Raw genomic sequence first — 15,055 nt, 5'->3', positions numbered from 1 at the left:
CTCCCAACTGGTTTGAAGTGTCGCGTACGGAGCGCCCGAGCAGCCATCGCGGCCTCTGGCATGGAAACATCTCTTGTCGTTTTCTTTGTCGTGGCTTCGTGCGACTTCACAGCGAGGATTTTATATCATCCGTAATTGGCGTCGGGACCGATGTCGCGTTTAAGCTAGCAAGCGGGGAGTGATGTGCGATAAGGTGAGAGCATTACAAAAAAAATTACATTCAAACGGTATCAGAACATGTGAGTGGCTGGCTTCATAAACGCTGCAAGAAAATAAAATGTTTTACTAAAGACTGTGCTCCTATTGTTGTCATTGCCGTGTTATAAACTCACTACATTCTGTTGATGTGATGGGCACATGGGAGTTGGCTTGGTGTGGCCAGGACCATGCCGGCTCTGGCCGCCTTTGTCTCTCCTCAATCCCAATGTTCACACACCGCTCTCACGGTACAGTACTTGTTTAGGGCCGAGTTAACCTAGGGGGAGACCCAGGACAGATTCCCATATCGCTCGAGTGAAGGGCTTGAGGCCGAGTGCACCGAGCGAGCAGTCGGGGAGAGTCCCAGGCGAGCTGCTGCTCGGCTGATCCACGGCCACCGTCCCAGTTTCCCACCGTGGAGCGTCAATCCGCTTGAGTGCAGGTGACGGGGGGGGGGGGGAGTGCGTAATGGGGAAACTGCAGCAACTGTTGCCAATGACTTCGATTGCTGGCAACGTTTTACCTGTAAATGCCCTAGTGGGTCGTGGTTTAGAGTCTTCATCGGCTCTTGCCTGGTTCTAAATGCAGTTGATGATGATGGATGGTAAAATGTGAACCTCAGTTTTGTGTCAAGCTGGAGGGCAACGGTCGCAACGAACCCAGCCACCCCTGAGTTCAATTCCTGCTCACGGCCGACCCCAGTGATGATTATCTGAATCTGGTCTGTGCCTCCCTAGGTCGACGTGACCTCAAATGAGTACCTGGCGTGATGTGTAAACATCACCACTGGGGCGTGGTGCTGGCCATACCCCCCCTTGTGCTGTGCCAGCCTTCACCGGTGCCCGGTTACAGCACTTGCTCTAACAGTCTGTTATGGCGATATGGGGATCGTTGCCTGTTATCGTAAAATGCAGTGAGGATCTAAACAATGGCATACTCTGTATCTCTCTCTGTATAAAGATGAGAGCGAGACGATGGGTGATGCTCGTCACACTTTATTAGAGGCTCCTTCTCAGCACAGCAGCTCCATCTCGGCGGCCCTCGCACTCACACCCCGGTTGGACCATCGCCACCGCCCACAGGCGGAGAGTGAAGGCCACGGGAAGAGTCGCCGCAGAGAGGCCCCGCGCCCCGCCAGGGACGCGGCCGCTCCGGCCCGCTTGGCGCTCCTCCTCCTCCGTGAGCTTCCCGTGGTCGACTCTGACCGAGCTTATGGCTCCGGTGACGATGTTGCATTCATCAGGAAGAGGAAGATGCGCCTTTACAATCGGACAGGTGGCCGTCGACCGCCTACGAGGAGAAGAGGGATTTGTCTGCGGGCCGCTGCCGAGTGCACGGGGCACGGTGCCGGGGACGTCTCTGGGTATGGATTTGGAGGTGCACACTCCTCCACGGAGGCGGAGATGTCTCTGCACGAGAACCTCCTGACATAGGGGGCACTTGTGTCGAGGCTACTTGTGCTCGTTTTTATTCATTAGAAAATTGCTGTCAATTTGTATGCCTTTAGCCCCCCCCCCCACCCCCTAATAATAAATTTGTCCCCCACATTTTCTTCATTCTACTGATCATTTCCTAACTCAACTCAACCGTTAAGAGCGATGGAATGAGAGCATTTAGACTTTTGAAACACCCCTTAAGGTAAGTAAGCTCAAAACCTTCAGTGAGTTTTATTGACCTAGGTCAAAGGTCATAGGTGGTGCTTGCTTGGCGGTGAACAGAACAATGAACATGACTCAAGCGAGTGCTGTGACTGACTGACTAACTAACCAACAGACAAATGCCATTTCTCAAGGAGGAGTCGCCGCGGGGTACAGAGAGGCTGAGCGTGGCGAGGCTGGGGGCGACGGAGACGCAGCTCAGCTGCTGCCCAGCGTGAGCTTGTCGAAGAGGTACTCTCCTGTCGTGGAGTGCGGCACGCCCAGGCGCTTGAGGTTGGTGACGTGGTCCCCAAGCTTCTTGATGGACTCCACCTGCTCCTCCAGGAACTCGTGCTCCAGGAAGTCGCACAGCTGTGGACACAACAACAGCAACATCAGCCACGGCTTCATTGGTCAGGGAGACGTTTCATGGGGTGCGGTGGTCGCTCAAAGTGACCGGCGACTTGGCGGTGAGAGCCATGGACTTGGGGACGACGTGGTTGTGGAGTGTGGCCGTGGGACCGACCGGGGAGACAGCTTCGTGGCGAGAGCCGCGGGTGCTGAGAGCGACCGCAGGGTGCTTGGGACCCGAGCCACCGAACGTACGAACCTGCGGGTCTTTCTTCTCGCTGGCCAGAGCGTGGAGATCCAGCAGGGCCTGGTTCACGGTCTTCTCCAGCTGCAGGGCGAGCTGCATGGCCTCCAGGCCACTGCCCCACTCGTCACGCTCCGGCTTCTGCTCCCACACGGAAATGAGACGTACAGAGTCTGTGGCCGGATTTTCCAACCGGGCGGCTCATGTGTCAAGCGCGGTGTCTCTCGGAGCGGCCCACCGAGAGATGCGGCTGGCGGAGAGCTGACGAGATGCAGAGTAATGGGATGAACGATCGGTAAACGTGAGGTAGGAGACGAGAGTGCGGTGAAGTACGGTCAAATAAACACGTACCTTGATGTCCTGGAGCACGGCGCGCCCGCCGCGCTTGTTCTGGTACTCGAGCAGCTTCTCGGCGTGTTCGCGCTCCTCGTGCGACAGATCCTTGAAGAACTTGTGGAAGTGCTTCAGGGCCACGTCATCGCGGTCGAAGTAGCTCGCCTGCGGATCGCACAAAGAGCAGCGACAGTGAGGCCAGAAGCACACTCCCGGCACTGTGCCTGTCATCGTCACCGTCCTCATCCATCCGTGATCTATCCACTGCTGGATGAATGCCTCACGAAGTCACAACCATCCATCACGGTCTCAGCATGCAACAATCCACACAGCAGCTGTGCGCGATGTCATGATTGTGTACATATTTGTGAAGGTGTACACCAGTAAATGTTGTATGAGTATCTCTCTGTCAGAGTTTGTGTGTTACTGTGAGTTATAGGTCTGGCTTAAACAGAGGATGTTGGGTTCATTGTCACAGCGGGATCGAATCCATCTGCAATTCACACCTCCGCCAATTCTCACTACTAATTATGTGATGGTCAAGTTTTCTAAATTCAATCTCTGGTAATTTTAATGTATCACTTTGACCATCTTGCGATGAGCATTACTCCCGGTGGCCGGGCTGAAGGAAGATGAATCCCCCTCTAGTTGTGCGGTGGGTCAGAGGTCACGTGAAGGGATCTCAGAGGTAGCTCTGCGACACTCGCTTCCTTGGGCCGTTCGCCACACGGAGGGTCGCGACGGGCTCCTCGTCTTGCGGCACGAACCCCGATAGCGCAACGTGGAGCCGCTTGGCAGAACGCACAACAGAGATGTTTTTAATGACCTCTGCGAAACCGAGCTGAATAGTGCAGAGCCTGCATGGCAGTGTGCCAGAAGAAGTTTGTTTTTCATCGGCACAGTACGTATCACATGCTCCCAACATGGAACAGAAACTTTCACAGTGACAGGGAAACTGGAACAGAATCTCGAAATGAGCATGGGGATGGTCATGCTTGGAACGCCAGCGACTCAGAAAGAGGAACGCGCGGATGAGAGAACGTGCACCAGCCAGAGGCGTCGAACTGGCTGCTGGGACACGAGGGCTTCGAGGGCTTCGAGGGCAGGGCGCGAGATGGGACGATGGACGGCGGTGGAGAGTAACGACGGAGAGGCAGCCAAAGTAGCGAGGGGGGACGCGTCTCGGAGGACGTCCACGCTGGAGACGGAGCGGTGAAGGCGGCGCGTGCGCAGGTGCTGCCTCGCACCTGCGCACGAGCCGGCCTCGTCGCATCTGTTGCTGCATCTCGTGAGAGATGCAGCAACGGCCTGGGGAGGCCTTCATCCAGCCGTGGATCGAACATGACCGATGATTCTAGATTTGAAGCTTTCGTGACTGCAAGGATTCATACTCTTAGGTTTTATCCGTAAAGTCACGTCGGTAAAAATAAAAAATACATAATAAAAATAATAGAATTAATATTATTTTTTATTTTTACCAAAGTGACTTTACGGAAAAAACCTAAGAGTATGACCGATGATGGTGATGATGGTGGTGACGTGCGGGCCCGATGGCCTCGAGGCAGCGGCACTCACCAGGGACAGGTAGACGTAGGAGGCGTAGAGCTCCTGGTTGACCTGGCGGTTGATGGCTGCCTCCACCTCCTGGCTGAAGTTCTGACGGATCTGGGACGTCATGTTGTAGTTGGTGTTGTGGTAGTTGGTAACGTTTGAGAGTTAAGTGAGAAGACACAGGGGGTGAGTTCTGTTCAAGCACTGTTGAAGCAAGAACCGCGTCCTGTGTGAGCTCCAGAGACTGTGAGCGGTGGAGGAGAAGCTGCGACTTTTAAAGACGGACGGCGCTCGCCATTGGCCGGACGGCTGCCTCCTTCCCCGCCGTGGACGTTCGTCGCCTGGACACGGGACGTGAAATATTAATCTGCGATGGGTGACGCATCATCGCGCTTGCCGTGCTGCTGAGGCGAGATGATACCACCGTGGTGTCGAGTGGACGTAGGGATCGCGTAACTTACGATCTGCTTTCACACTGACAACTCGGGCATCTCTGGAATCTTCGCTTCCACGAGCTGAGTCGCCATGAGTTGGCACAGAGCGCTCTGGGATCCATGGTCTATCGACTGCTGATGATTTATTTCGCATCATCATGAGGCGCAGAAGAGCGGATATCAGCAACTTTGTACCTGCGGCAACACCACGGGAAGGGGAGTCGAGTCGAAGACGTAATGCAAGGAATAGAGAAATAAGACTGGGAAGGGGAAGAGAGCGGATAAAGAACGGGAAATTATAGAAAAGGAACGGAAAAATGCGAGCAAGGGGTGAGGAGAGATCCGCGGTTCGGGTGCTTACGTGTGTGCGGCACGTCAAACACTCCGTGTTTTGAGTGACAACTTCCACGTATTGTACAGTAAACCAGAATATTAAAAATGTTTTGTTTTATGAACTATTTACAGTAAAGAGAAATGTTTGTCGTCATAGAAAATGGTTGATGTCAAGCGAGCCGAGAGTAACAATTAAAATGGAGGCGGTTGTTGAAGTGTCAACACTCAACCGCTGCATGAAGTCTTCCATCTAAACATGTCGGTACACGGAATGGTGTACGCGGAATATCCGAAGGCAACGGCGTGACCTTTAACCCGAACCGTGGCAGAGACGCCGAGCGACCACGTTTGGAGAGGGCCCGGTTTTTATTTCCATCTAAGACCTTAAACACCAACACCACCGCGGAAATCGAAACGTTGGAACGGAACACTTCGATGGTCCGAATCTCATCGAAGGGATCGACACCCATGACAGATCTGACATCGATGTCGCTTGCTGTCAAAAAGTCGACGGTTGCCGATAGATCATCCATCCCGCGTGTCTTGCCCATATCCCTGTGCCCGTGGCCAGGTGAGGACTCATTGTCGCCAGCTTGCCCAGCTGCAGCAACACACGGGTGATATTGCTTAACGTGACGCTCAGGTGACGTGGATCGTTGCTACTGCTGCTGCGCCGTGCCGTGCCCCTGGTCACGTACGCACTTCCCTTCTCGTCCCCGCCCTGTCCACAGCGCTGCCTCGTTTGTGCTGCCCGTGTGTAGGCCTGCTGCCTCGTTTGTATCGTTTGTCTGGTGCATGCTGTCTCTCTCTCTCTGTGCTGTCTCATGTGTTACACCTGCCTGGCGCGGACTATACTTCATTACAGGGGCGTGTGTGTCTGTGTCCTGTCCATTAGTTGTACTGTGTCGCGTGTACTGTTTTGTAAGTTGTCTCGTGTGTATTTTCCGATGTGCACTCTGTAGTTTGTGCTGCGCATCTTGTTGGGATTGCCTGTCTCGTTGATGTTTTGTAAATGCCACCTCGTTTGTCTTGTATGGCTTGTACAGTACTGTCTCATTCAGAATATGTATTCATACTGGAGGAATCCGATGAGCTATAAAGCTTTTCACAGATGTCCACTCTCGTTTTAATCCAGTTTGTACTCTGGCCTGTACTCTCCCTGTGTACTTCTGTCATATTTGTACTGTCTCGCTTGTCAATTATATTTCATTTGTACAAATCTCATATTATTGTGAAAGTTCTAATTTGTACCGTCGTATGTGCTGCTCTATTTTGTCTCGCCGTCTCGTCCGCACTGCCCTGTCTCGTTTGCGGCGTAGCTTTTTTAAAGTTAATGTATTGTGGAAGTCTCTACAAGTGGTTCTTAACATTTACTGCAGCCTTGCACCCCAATAATGTGTTATACGATTGAGAACCAATGTTAATAAATACAATGGGGATTGACGAAACAGAGTTGTTGTGCTCATGTGCCCGTGCTTAAAATTGTGTTTGGATGATTTACTTTCTGGCCGTGTCTTGCACCCCCAGAGCGTGCCTGGACCCCCCGGTTAAGAACCACTGATCGACACATTGTAATTTAGAATACATAATGCGATGTCGAGTATAACAACATGCACTCGAACATGTTTATAGCCTGTAACACCACGTTGTCCGCATGCCTGTCAACCCCTTATCTCAGTACCCTACCCCTTACTGCAGAACAATCCAGACCTTACTGGTCACCACGTGCCCCTTACACATCTCAACGTGCATACTGAGCAACACAAATAGATTAAAGAAATTGCCCGTATTGAAACGACTTACGCCGTATGGACCTGAAAACTCAAATCTCCCTGTGTAAGAACACGGGGTTCTAAACCGAGTGGGGGTGACAGCTTAGAGTCCGACTGGCTGGTCGAGGCTTGGCTGACAGGTTGGGTGCGTCAGGCGGAAAAAAATGAAATTAAAATTAATAAAAATAAAATAATAAAAATCACGACGTTTCGGAGGCAACACAAGTCTCCGTCATCAGGTGGGACCGTCACAGCCAGATTTGCTGTATCAAGTGAGGCTGGGATTCCATGATGGATTCCAAGATGTAATCCCTGCGTCACTTGATACAGCAAATCTGGCTGTGACGGTCCCACCTGATGACGGGGAGACTTGTGTTGCCTCCGAAACGTCGTGATTTTTATTATTTTATTTTTATTCATTTTAATTTCATCTTTTCTACCTACGTGACTTTACCGAAAAAACTAAGAGTATGAATCCTTGCAGTCACGAAAGCTTCAAATCTAGAATGAATGCGTCAGGCGGTTTGAGTGTTGCTTCGTTTTGCTGACGACACCCGGAGCCACCACGGTCAGGTCGGGTGGCATTCCACGCGGCGCCAGGTGAAGCAATGGGCGCGCTGTTTTAGGGGCAGTTCAGTGCCCGCAGCGACCGCTGCTCGCCGTGCCCCATTGGCCACACGCGCACATCCCACCCGCGACAACGACAGGTTTATTTTATTTTATTTATACCTACGCGACTTTACCGAAGGAACCAAAGAGTATAGGTTTATACGGGGCTGTGCTGACGAGACGTAAATGGTTAATGAGTTGCCGCGGGGTTGCGGTCGTGCCCCCTTAAAAAAAAAAAGTTTCATCTTTCATTCATTTATTCTCCCTTGGGCGGCACTCGAAGGTGTTGGTGACTTTCGTGTTGTTCGTCTCGGCCCAACGTTGCTCGCCACATTTGACCGACGATTGTCGGCCATTTCAGAGGGCGACGAAGGAGTTTCTACCGCGCGATGGGTCACGTCGAGAGAGAGAACTACCACGGAGAACCCACGTGGGCCTCTGCGCCCTTATTATCGCCCCACAAGTCTGTATCGGTTGTCACAGGCAGGGGGACGATGTCGCTTCGTGTCATCCCAAATGGATAGGTTGCCGGCAGTGCCGGATGAAGCGAGTGCGGGGCCTGTAGGATTTGTTATAAAAGGGCCCTAAATAAAAAAAAACACCTAATTATTCAAACACAAATTGTTAACTTGCATAGTAAAGTAATTGTATCTTTTTCATTTGCTATAAAGCCAGATAATACGACAAATCGCTAACTGTGTAAACACCCAGTCGTTCATAAAAGTTGAAGGCGGTATAGTACTATAGTAATAACGCAAGTGCAGAATCACTGAACCGGAATTTATAGCTTGAAAGCATTTAGCGCAGGCCCCTTGAAAGTGCGGGGCCCGTAGCTACTACACATGTAGCTACTACATATGTGGTACACATATGTAGTAGCTACCACATATGTAGTAGCTACCTCTGCTACTCGGATAACCCGGCTCTGGTCGGCCTGGTAGACGGCGGCGTCACCACGAGTGGAGGCACCAGCGAGCGACACTCACGGGGACAACTCGCGGTGGCAGCGGTAGAAGAAGAAGAGCGACGAGGAGGACACTGACCGCTCGTGTCAATGCGGACAAGAGGAGCGGCGACCCACTACTCTGTAGAGTAACATTGGTATAAACGCTTGTTACAATATGAACAGCGCATTGAAAACGTGTACTATGTTGTGTACTGTTTACAAAGTGTGTTCACACGATGATTGACAGGGGTGTAAATTATTTTTTGGACAGTGTATTTAAATAAAGGTACTGCAGGTAAGTCGTTTTCAGTTTTAAAGGCATAGTTTAATAAGACAACACTTGCCACCATCCTTAAAAACATTGGTGAAAAAGAGCAAAGTTTTTGTTTACACTATAATATTATGTTTATACGAGAGCCAGGGGCTTTTTGAACCGTGGCTCCACGCCAGCACACAATGGCCTAACTCGTTTTCGAATTGCGATTAGAGGCAGAAATGAGATCAAGTAAAATTACCGGAGACCCAACCGCAAGTTAGAGCAATAGCAATGACGATTGTACGTGTGAACTTTTTTCGCACCGCACGGAGCCAACGGTGCTAATCGGAGGTTGCTGGAAGGAAGGACAAACTCAACACAAAAATCAACAACAGTGAATCACGTGATATCCATTTTAAATAAGAGAGGTTATCAAGTGATTCACTCTCAGCCGTATAAATACATCGGTACAACTAAAGTTTTGGCACCTTCGGTTGTCTCGATGTCTCCTGTGACCCGTGGACAAGAACAATCGACCCGATTCTGTAGAAGACCGGTGGAATAAAGTTACCTTAGTGCCGATTATTTGTAGACCAAACCGAGTCAAACCGAATCCGTGTAAATCAATGCAGTCGTCCAAGCGCTCACAAACCGAGGCCTAAATAACAAAAACGAACATTCATTACTTGGGCAGGGCACAGCCGACGAGGGCCGAGACTGGAGATGGAACGACAGCCAAAGGTGGGAACTCTGCCGAGGGGAAGACCCCAGCACAGAGACGGAGCCATCGGCTCGCGTGCGGGAGCGCGTTGTTAGGTCGCCACGTCGCAGGACTGTGAGGGACGTCGACGACTTTGGGGAAAAGTTCATCCAGCAGTGGACAGACTATGGGTGATTATTATAAAAAAAAATGTGCACATTTTGCCAACTCATGCTGCCGCAGCATTGATGAGTCACGCGCAGCGGGTCAAGTCGCGTGGTGTGAATGTCGCTGTTGGTGTCGTTTTACGGGGAAGCGTTGAACCCCGGCGGCTCTCGGCCACCCACAAGTTTCACCGCAGTGGGGACGCTGCGGCAACACCGCCAACTGCACTGCCATTCACACGACAGCCATTGTCATTGCCCTGCACGTGCCACCATGTAACATTGTCTAACCCTTCACCATCATCTATCTACTGCTACCTCAAATCCTCTACCAAGCCGGAGCCATCTCTCACGATCCTGCAACACAACAGTATATCACGCTCCTAATATAACTGAATAGAAGAAGTATTAACCCTCTAGACTCCGATCGCACTGATTAAAACCGCTCATTAACACCCGTGGAAACAGAATAATGGGAAATATCGAGGACAATCAATCATATGGACAAACCAGGTTTGTAAAAGGTTTCTTGACCAGTTGACCATCCAATTGACCAATCGGATTCTGGACGCGACTAACGAATGCCAGCTACTGTACCTTTGTGCCTCGCCTGTGTCGACGATGAAAAGGCACTCGGGTGGGCAGGAATTGGTGCAGTCACCCAAGCGCTCGCAAATAACAATAATTTGTGCTCAGAACGTGTCTTTTTTAAAGTGGAACAGCAACGCTGAGCCAAGTTAGTGCGTGGAACTTCGATTAACCAGGTGTTAAACCCTCGTTGAGGTTCATGAAACAGCACTGCCTCTTTTCCAACGGTCACCTGGACCCTTAGTTGACTGCGTACGGTGCGAAAGAAGTTCAACACACAGTACATACAACTACAAAACATCAATGTTTTTCACTCCGACGGTTGAGCGTTGTGACAACAATCGACGTTTCCACCAAACACCCCGAGTGTACCCCCCCCACCACCACACACCTGGACACACGGAGTTCGGAGCAGCCGATTGGCCGAGGCCGCTCACCCCACGGGCTCACCTGGGCCCCGCCCACCGCCCCCGCAGGTGAGGGCGGGGGGGGAGGGCGAGGGGGAGGGCGAGGGGGGGGGCTGGAGCCGACCAATGGCGCGCGCCGCTCGCGCCTATAAAGGGCGGAGCCCGGCAGCAGTGCTCACAGTCTCTGGAGCTCACACAGGACGCGGTTCTTGCTTCAACAGTGCTTGAACAGAACTCACCCCCTGTGTCTTCTCACTTAACTCTCAAACGTTACCAACTACCACAACACCAACTACAACATGACGTCCCAGATCCGTCAGAACTTCAGCCAGGAGGTGGAGGCAGCCATCAACCGCCAGGTCAACCAGGAGCTCTACGCCTCCTACGTCTACCTGTCCCTGGTGAGCTCACACCTCCGAGTCGCGCCTCGTCCCGCGCACTCCCCTCTCGCCGTGTCACCTCCTGCGCTGAGCGAGGCGACTGCTCGCGGTGTCCTCCACCCGCGGGGATGTCCACGGCTCTGTTGGGTCTCCCGCGGTGAACTCCACGGAGCCATCCGCCGCCTCCTCCTCTCCCCGCGCTCTCTCCGGGGGAGTCGCCTCTCGTCGCCTCTCCTCTGAGCGCTCCTCCTCAACCCCGAACCCTTCCCGCCTCCTCCTCCCCCACCCCTTCGCCAACCCGCATTGACCAGCGTGGTGAAGTATGGTCAAGCAAACCCCGACACTGCGTGGGGAGTGGATTGACGAAGGCCCGCGACATTTTGTTGTTGTCTCCGTGTTGTTGTCGTCTCCGTGTTGTTTGTGTTGTTGTTGTCTCCGTGTTGTCGTCTCCGTGTTGTTGTCGTCTCCGTGTTGTTGTCGTCTCCGTGTTGTTGTTGTTTGTGTTGTTGTCGTCTCCGTGTTGTTGTTGTTTGTGTTGTTGTCGTCTCCGTGTTGTTGTGTTGTTGTCTCCGTGTTGTTGTTGTCTCCGTGTTGTTGTTGTCTCCGTGTTGTTTGTGTTGTTGTTGTCTCCGTGTTGTTGTTGTCTCCGTGTTGTTGTTGTCTCCGTGTTGTTTGTGTTGTTGTTGTCTCCGTGTTGTTGTCTCCGTGTTGTTGTTGTCTCCGTGTTGTTGTTGTTGTCTCCGTGTTGTTGTTGTCTCCGTGTTGTTGTTGTCTCCGTGTTGTTGTTGTCTCCGTGTTGTTGTCGTCTCCGTGTTGTTGTTGTTGTTTCCGTGTTGTTTGTGTTGTTGTCGTTTCCGTGTTGTTTGTGTTGTTGTCGTCTCCGTGTTGTTTGTGTTGTTGTCGTCTCCGTGTTGTTTGTGTTGTTGTCGTCTCCGTGTTGTTTGTGTTGTTGTCGTCTCCGTGTTGTTTGTGTTGTTGTCGTCTCCGTGTTGTTTGTGTTGTTGTCGTCTCCGTGTTGTTTGTGTTGTTGTCGTCTCCGTGTTGTTTGTGTTGTTGTCGTCTCCGTGTTGTTTGTGTTGTTGTCGTCTCCGTGTTGTTTGTGTTGTTGTCGTCTCCGTGTTGTTTGTGTTGTTGTCGTCTCCGTGTTGTTTGTGTTGTTGTCGTCTCCGTGTTGTTTGTGTTGTTGTCGTCTCCGTGTTGTTTGTGTTGTTGTCGTCTCCGTGTTGTTTGTGTTGTTGTCGTCTCCGTGTTGTTTGTGTTGTTGTCGTCTCCGTGTTGTCGTCTCCGTGTTGTTGTCGTCTCCGTGTTGTTGTCGTCTCCGTGTTGTTGTCGTCTCCGTGTTTGTGTTGTTGTCGTCTCCGTGTTGTTTGTGTTGTTGTCGTCTCCGTGTTGTTTGTGTTGTTGTTGTGTCCGTGAGAACGAGTTCACTTGGCCCATTCCAGCCAGTCGAGGCCGCTGCGACCACAAATCAGTCCCTCCAGAAAAACGCGGAGTTTTTTGGTGATTGTTGCGGGCAAAAATCGTTGATTATGCGGCACGTTTTCTTAAAAAATGCGATGGAATATGCGGGATATTTATGCAATTTTATGCGATAAAATTGCGGGAACTTGCAAAAACTGCGGTTTGATGAAAAAGAGAAAAAAAAGTGATTCCCCCAACACCCTATTCACTAGGCTACTACTTTAATGTAAAGAGTCATTTCTTATTACTTCCTATGATAAGCAAGCATACTACATCACAGAAAGTGCTGGGAATATTTAAGTTCTCATCTTGTTTTATTTCAGACCTTAACAAACAGATGGCTCAAACTTACAAAACATTGAGTCGAACAAGTTCTGTAGCTTTACAAAATAAATATGCTACAACTTCTGTAAAAATGAATAAATAAAATATTAAAAAATAAAATGTGTGCCTCCTGTTTTACAGAGGTAGCTATACAAAACAGACATCTTCTGTTAAAATAAGTGTTTTCAGTGCACAGTAACGTAAGCAATACAGTAACAGTACAGTCTTACAGTAATGTAAATGTACATACTACTAACAAAAAAGTGCAATCTTACAACTGTAAAGTTGCATAAACTCCTGAATAAAACTAACTACGTAGCCTCTAACACTTCATAACGTTCCCATGGCAACAGGGGAAATGGCTGCGCTTGTGTGAAGTAAACGCAACATTTTTCAACTTTCCGCTAAGATATATGTGACTTTTTGCAACGAAAATGCGGGGATTATGAAATCATGCAAGCCCGCATATCTTGCGCGCGGAAATCTGCAATTTATGCGGCGAAAGTGCGGCGTATTTGAAAAAACGCGCCCCCCGCATAAATATGCGGACTTTGGCTGATTTTGCGTGGAATCTTGCGATCGCATAATCGCGTTTTTCTGGAGGGACTGACAAATGCTAAAAGTATCGCCGCTACGTCACACGATTGTTGCTGCTGGGTAGTGTTGTGTTCTAATTGCTTATGCCTCAAAGGTAGAGAGACTGGTTATTATTATTTCCCACAAACTTTGCTTTTGTGACCAGGACTTTATGTGAACGAAGGACACAAATGCGCACCTCGTTCTCATCGAAAATCGATAAATTTCCAAAAATCACAAAACATCGTCACGTGACGCGGGGAGCGGCCGCCGAGTTTATTATTTATTTAGTGCCTCGTGACGGGCGGGAGCGGTGGCGCAGTGGTTAGCGCGCTGCGCCGTGAACCTGGCCACGTGAGTTTGAGTCCCGGCCACGGCTGCTACCGTCGGTGGCGAGTGACGAGTTGAACGTCGCTCGCAACAAGCCGCGTGCAGCCTGGCGGACAGCCACGCGCGCACACACCTCGCACGCATCGACGCATCCGTCGCATCGCGCGCAGCCGCTGCGTGGATTGTTGCGTTGTGAGACCGCGATGGATGGTGGCGACTCTGAGTCCATCCAGCAGTGGGTAGAGCAGTGCCGCGAGTGTGATTCCGGCCTCACCGTCGCCGCTCTTTGTGCGAACCGCAGGCGAGCTACTTCGACCGCGATGACGTGGCCCTGAAGCACTTCCACAAGTTCTTCAAGGATCTGTCGCACGAGGAGCGCGAACACGCCGAGAAGCTGCTCGAGTACCAGAACAAGCGCGGCGGGCGCGCCGTGCTCCAGGACATCAAGGTACGGGGGGTGGACTGGTGGGGAGGTGGACTGGGGGTGGCGAGGTCGGAGCCTTGGAGGGGCGATCCGCGGTGTGCCAGTAGCGTCACCGTCTCTGTTCGTCTCCGCCCCGGGGGCCTTTGTGTCACGTGTTGGTGGGTCGACCGGAGGCTGTGAATCCGTCTTATCTCGTTCGCTGTATTAAGTTTCCCGTGACTGTCCGTCCGTGTGGGAGCAGAAGCCGGAGCGTGACGAGTGGGGCAGTGGCCTGGAGGCCATGCAGCTCGCCCTGCAGCTGGAGAAGACCGTGAACCAGTCCCTGCTGGATCTCCACGCTCTGGCCAGTGAGAAGAACGACCCGCAGGTTCGTACGTTCGGTGGCTCGGGTCCCAAGCACCCTACGGTCGCTCTCAGAACCCGCGGCTCTCTCGCCACGAAGCTGTCCCCCCGCTCGGTCCCACAGCCACACTGTCCCAAGTCCGTGGCTGTCGCCGCAAAGTCGCCGGTCACTTTGAGCGACCACCGCACCCCATGAAACGTCTCCCTGGCCAATGAAGCCATGGCTGATGTTGCTGTTGTTGTGTCCACAGCTGTGCGACTTCCTGGAGAGCAAGTTCCTGGAGGAGCAGGTGGAGTCCATCAAGCAGCTTGGGGACCACGTCACCAACCTCAAGCGCCTGGGCGTGCCACAGTCTGGCATGGGAGAGTACCTCTTCGACAAGATGACCCTGAGCAGCTAAACTGTGTCCTCCCATCGACACGAAGTCGCGCACGCCAGCTGCTCCTTATAATCCGTAGTTTCTTCCTCGCTGGCGAAGTGTGCAGGGTCCTTCTAAAGTTCGGTTCTCTCCACGGTTGATGTACTCCTTTGGTGGGGAGGTTGTGGATAACATCTGAATGCTGTCATTGTCTTTGCATGAACAAGTGAAACCTCGTAGTGAGAATAAAAATTCTGAGCATTCAAATTGTGCCGAGCATTTTTCGTGGTCTGAAACTCGTCCCTGGTTTGCGTTGGGGCTTCATGAACACCTTGA

General features: G+C 51.6%; 2 protein-coding genes across 2 annotated transcripts; one reads left to right on the top strand and one right to left on the bottom strand.

Moving 5' to 3' along the window:
• Nucleotides 1-1,177: 1,177 nt before the first annotated feature.
• Nucleotides 1,178-4,575, bottom strand: LOC133355746 (ferritin heavy chain B-like). Its single transcript, XM_061573062.1, has 4 exons — nt 4,339-4,575; nt 2,782-2,928; nt 2,446-2,571; nt 1,178-2,207 (listed from the first exon to the last, which is right to left on the bottom strand). The coding sequence occupies exons 1-4, from the start codon at nt 4,438-4,440 to the stop codon at nt 2,055-2,057; spliced, it is 528 nt and encodes a 175-aa protein (XP_061429046.1). The 5' UTR covers nt 4,441-4,575; the 3' UTR covers nt 1,178-2,054.
• Nucleotides 4,576-10,691: 6,116 nt separating this feature from the next.
• Nucleotides 10,692-14,986, top strand: LOC133355750 (ferritin heavy chain B-like). Its single transcript, XM_061573065.1, has 4 exons — nt 10,692-10,924; nt 13,896-14,042; nt 14,260-14,385; nt 14,612-14,986. The coding sequence occupies exons 1-4, from the start codon at nt 10,823-10,825 to the stop codon at nt 14,759-14,761; spliced, it is 525 nt and encodes a 174-aa protein (XP_061429049.1). The 5' UTR covers nt 10,692-10,822; the 3' UTR covers nt 14,762-14,986.
• The last annotated feature ends 69 nt before the right edge of the window (nt 14,987-15,055 follow it).

Source organism: Lethenteron reissneri, chromosome 52, assembly GCF_015708825.2.
Source record: "Lethenteron reissneri isolate LAM-NWPU_2019-01 chromosome 52, ASM1570882v1, whole genome shotgun sequence".
NCBI classification, from domain to species: domain Eukaryota; kingdom Metazoa; phylum Chordata; class Hyperoartia; order Petromyzontiformes; family Petromyzontidae; genus Lethenteron; species Lethenteron reissneri.
Note: the sequence above shows the minus strand (reverse complement) of the source record. Positions and strands in the feature narration are given on the sequence as shown.

Coding starts and splice junctions, on each gene's coding strand:
- LOC133355750 (XM_061573065.1), top strand. CDS start 10,823: ATGACGTCCCAGATCCGTCAGAACTTCAGCCAGGAGGTGGAGGCAGCC. Junction 10,925..13,895: donor CCTACGTCTACCTGTCCCTG/GTGAGCTCACAC, acceptor TGCGAACCGCAG/GCGAGCTACTTCGACCGCGA. Junction 14,386..14,611: donor GTGAGAAGAACGACCCGCAG/GTTCGTACGTTC, acceptor TTGTGTCCACAG/CTGTGCGACTTCCTGGAGAG.
- LOC133355746 (XM_061573062.1), bottom strand. CDS start 4,440: ATGACGTCCCAGATCCGTCAGAACTTCAGCCAGGAGGTGGAGGCAGCC. Junction 2,929..4,338: donor CCTACGTCTACCTGTCCCTG/GTGAGTGCCGCT, acceptor TGCGATCCGCAG/GCGAGCTACTTCGACCGCGA. Junction 2,572..2,781: donor CCGTGCTCCAGGACATCAAG/GTACGTGTTTAT, acceptor GTGTGGGAGCAG/AAGCCGGAGCGTGACGAGTG.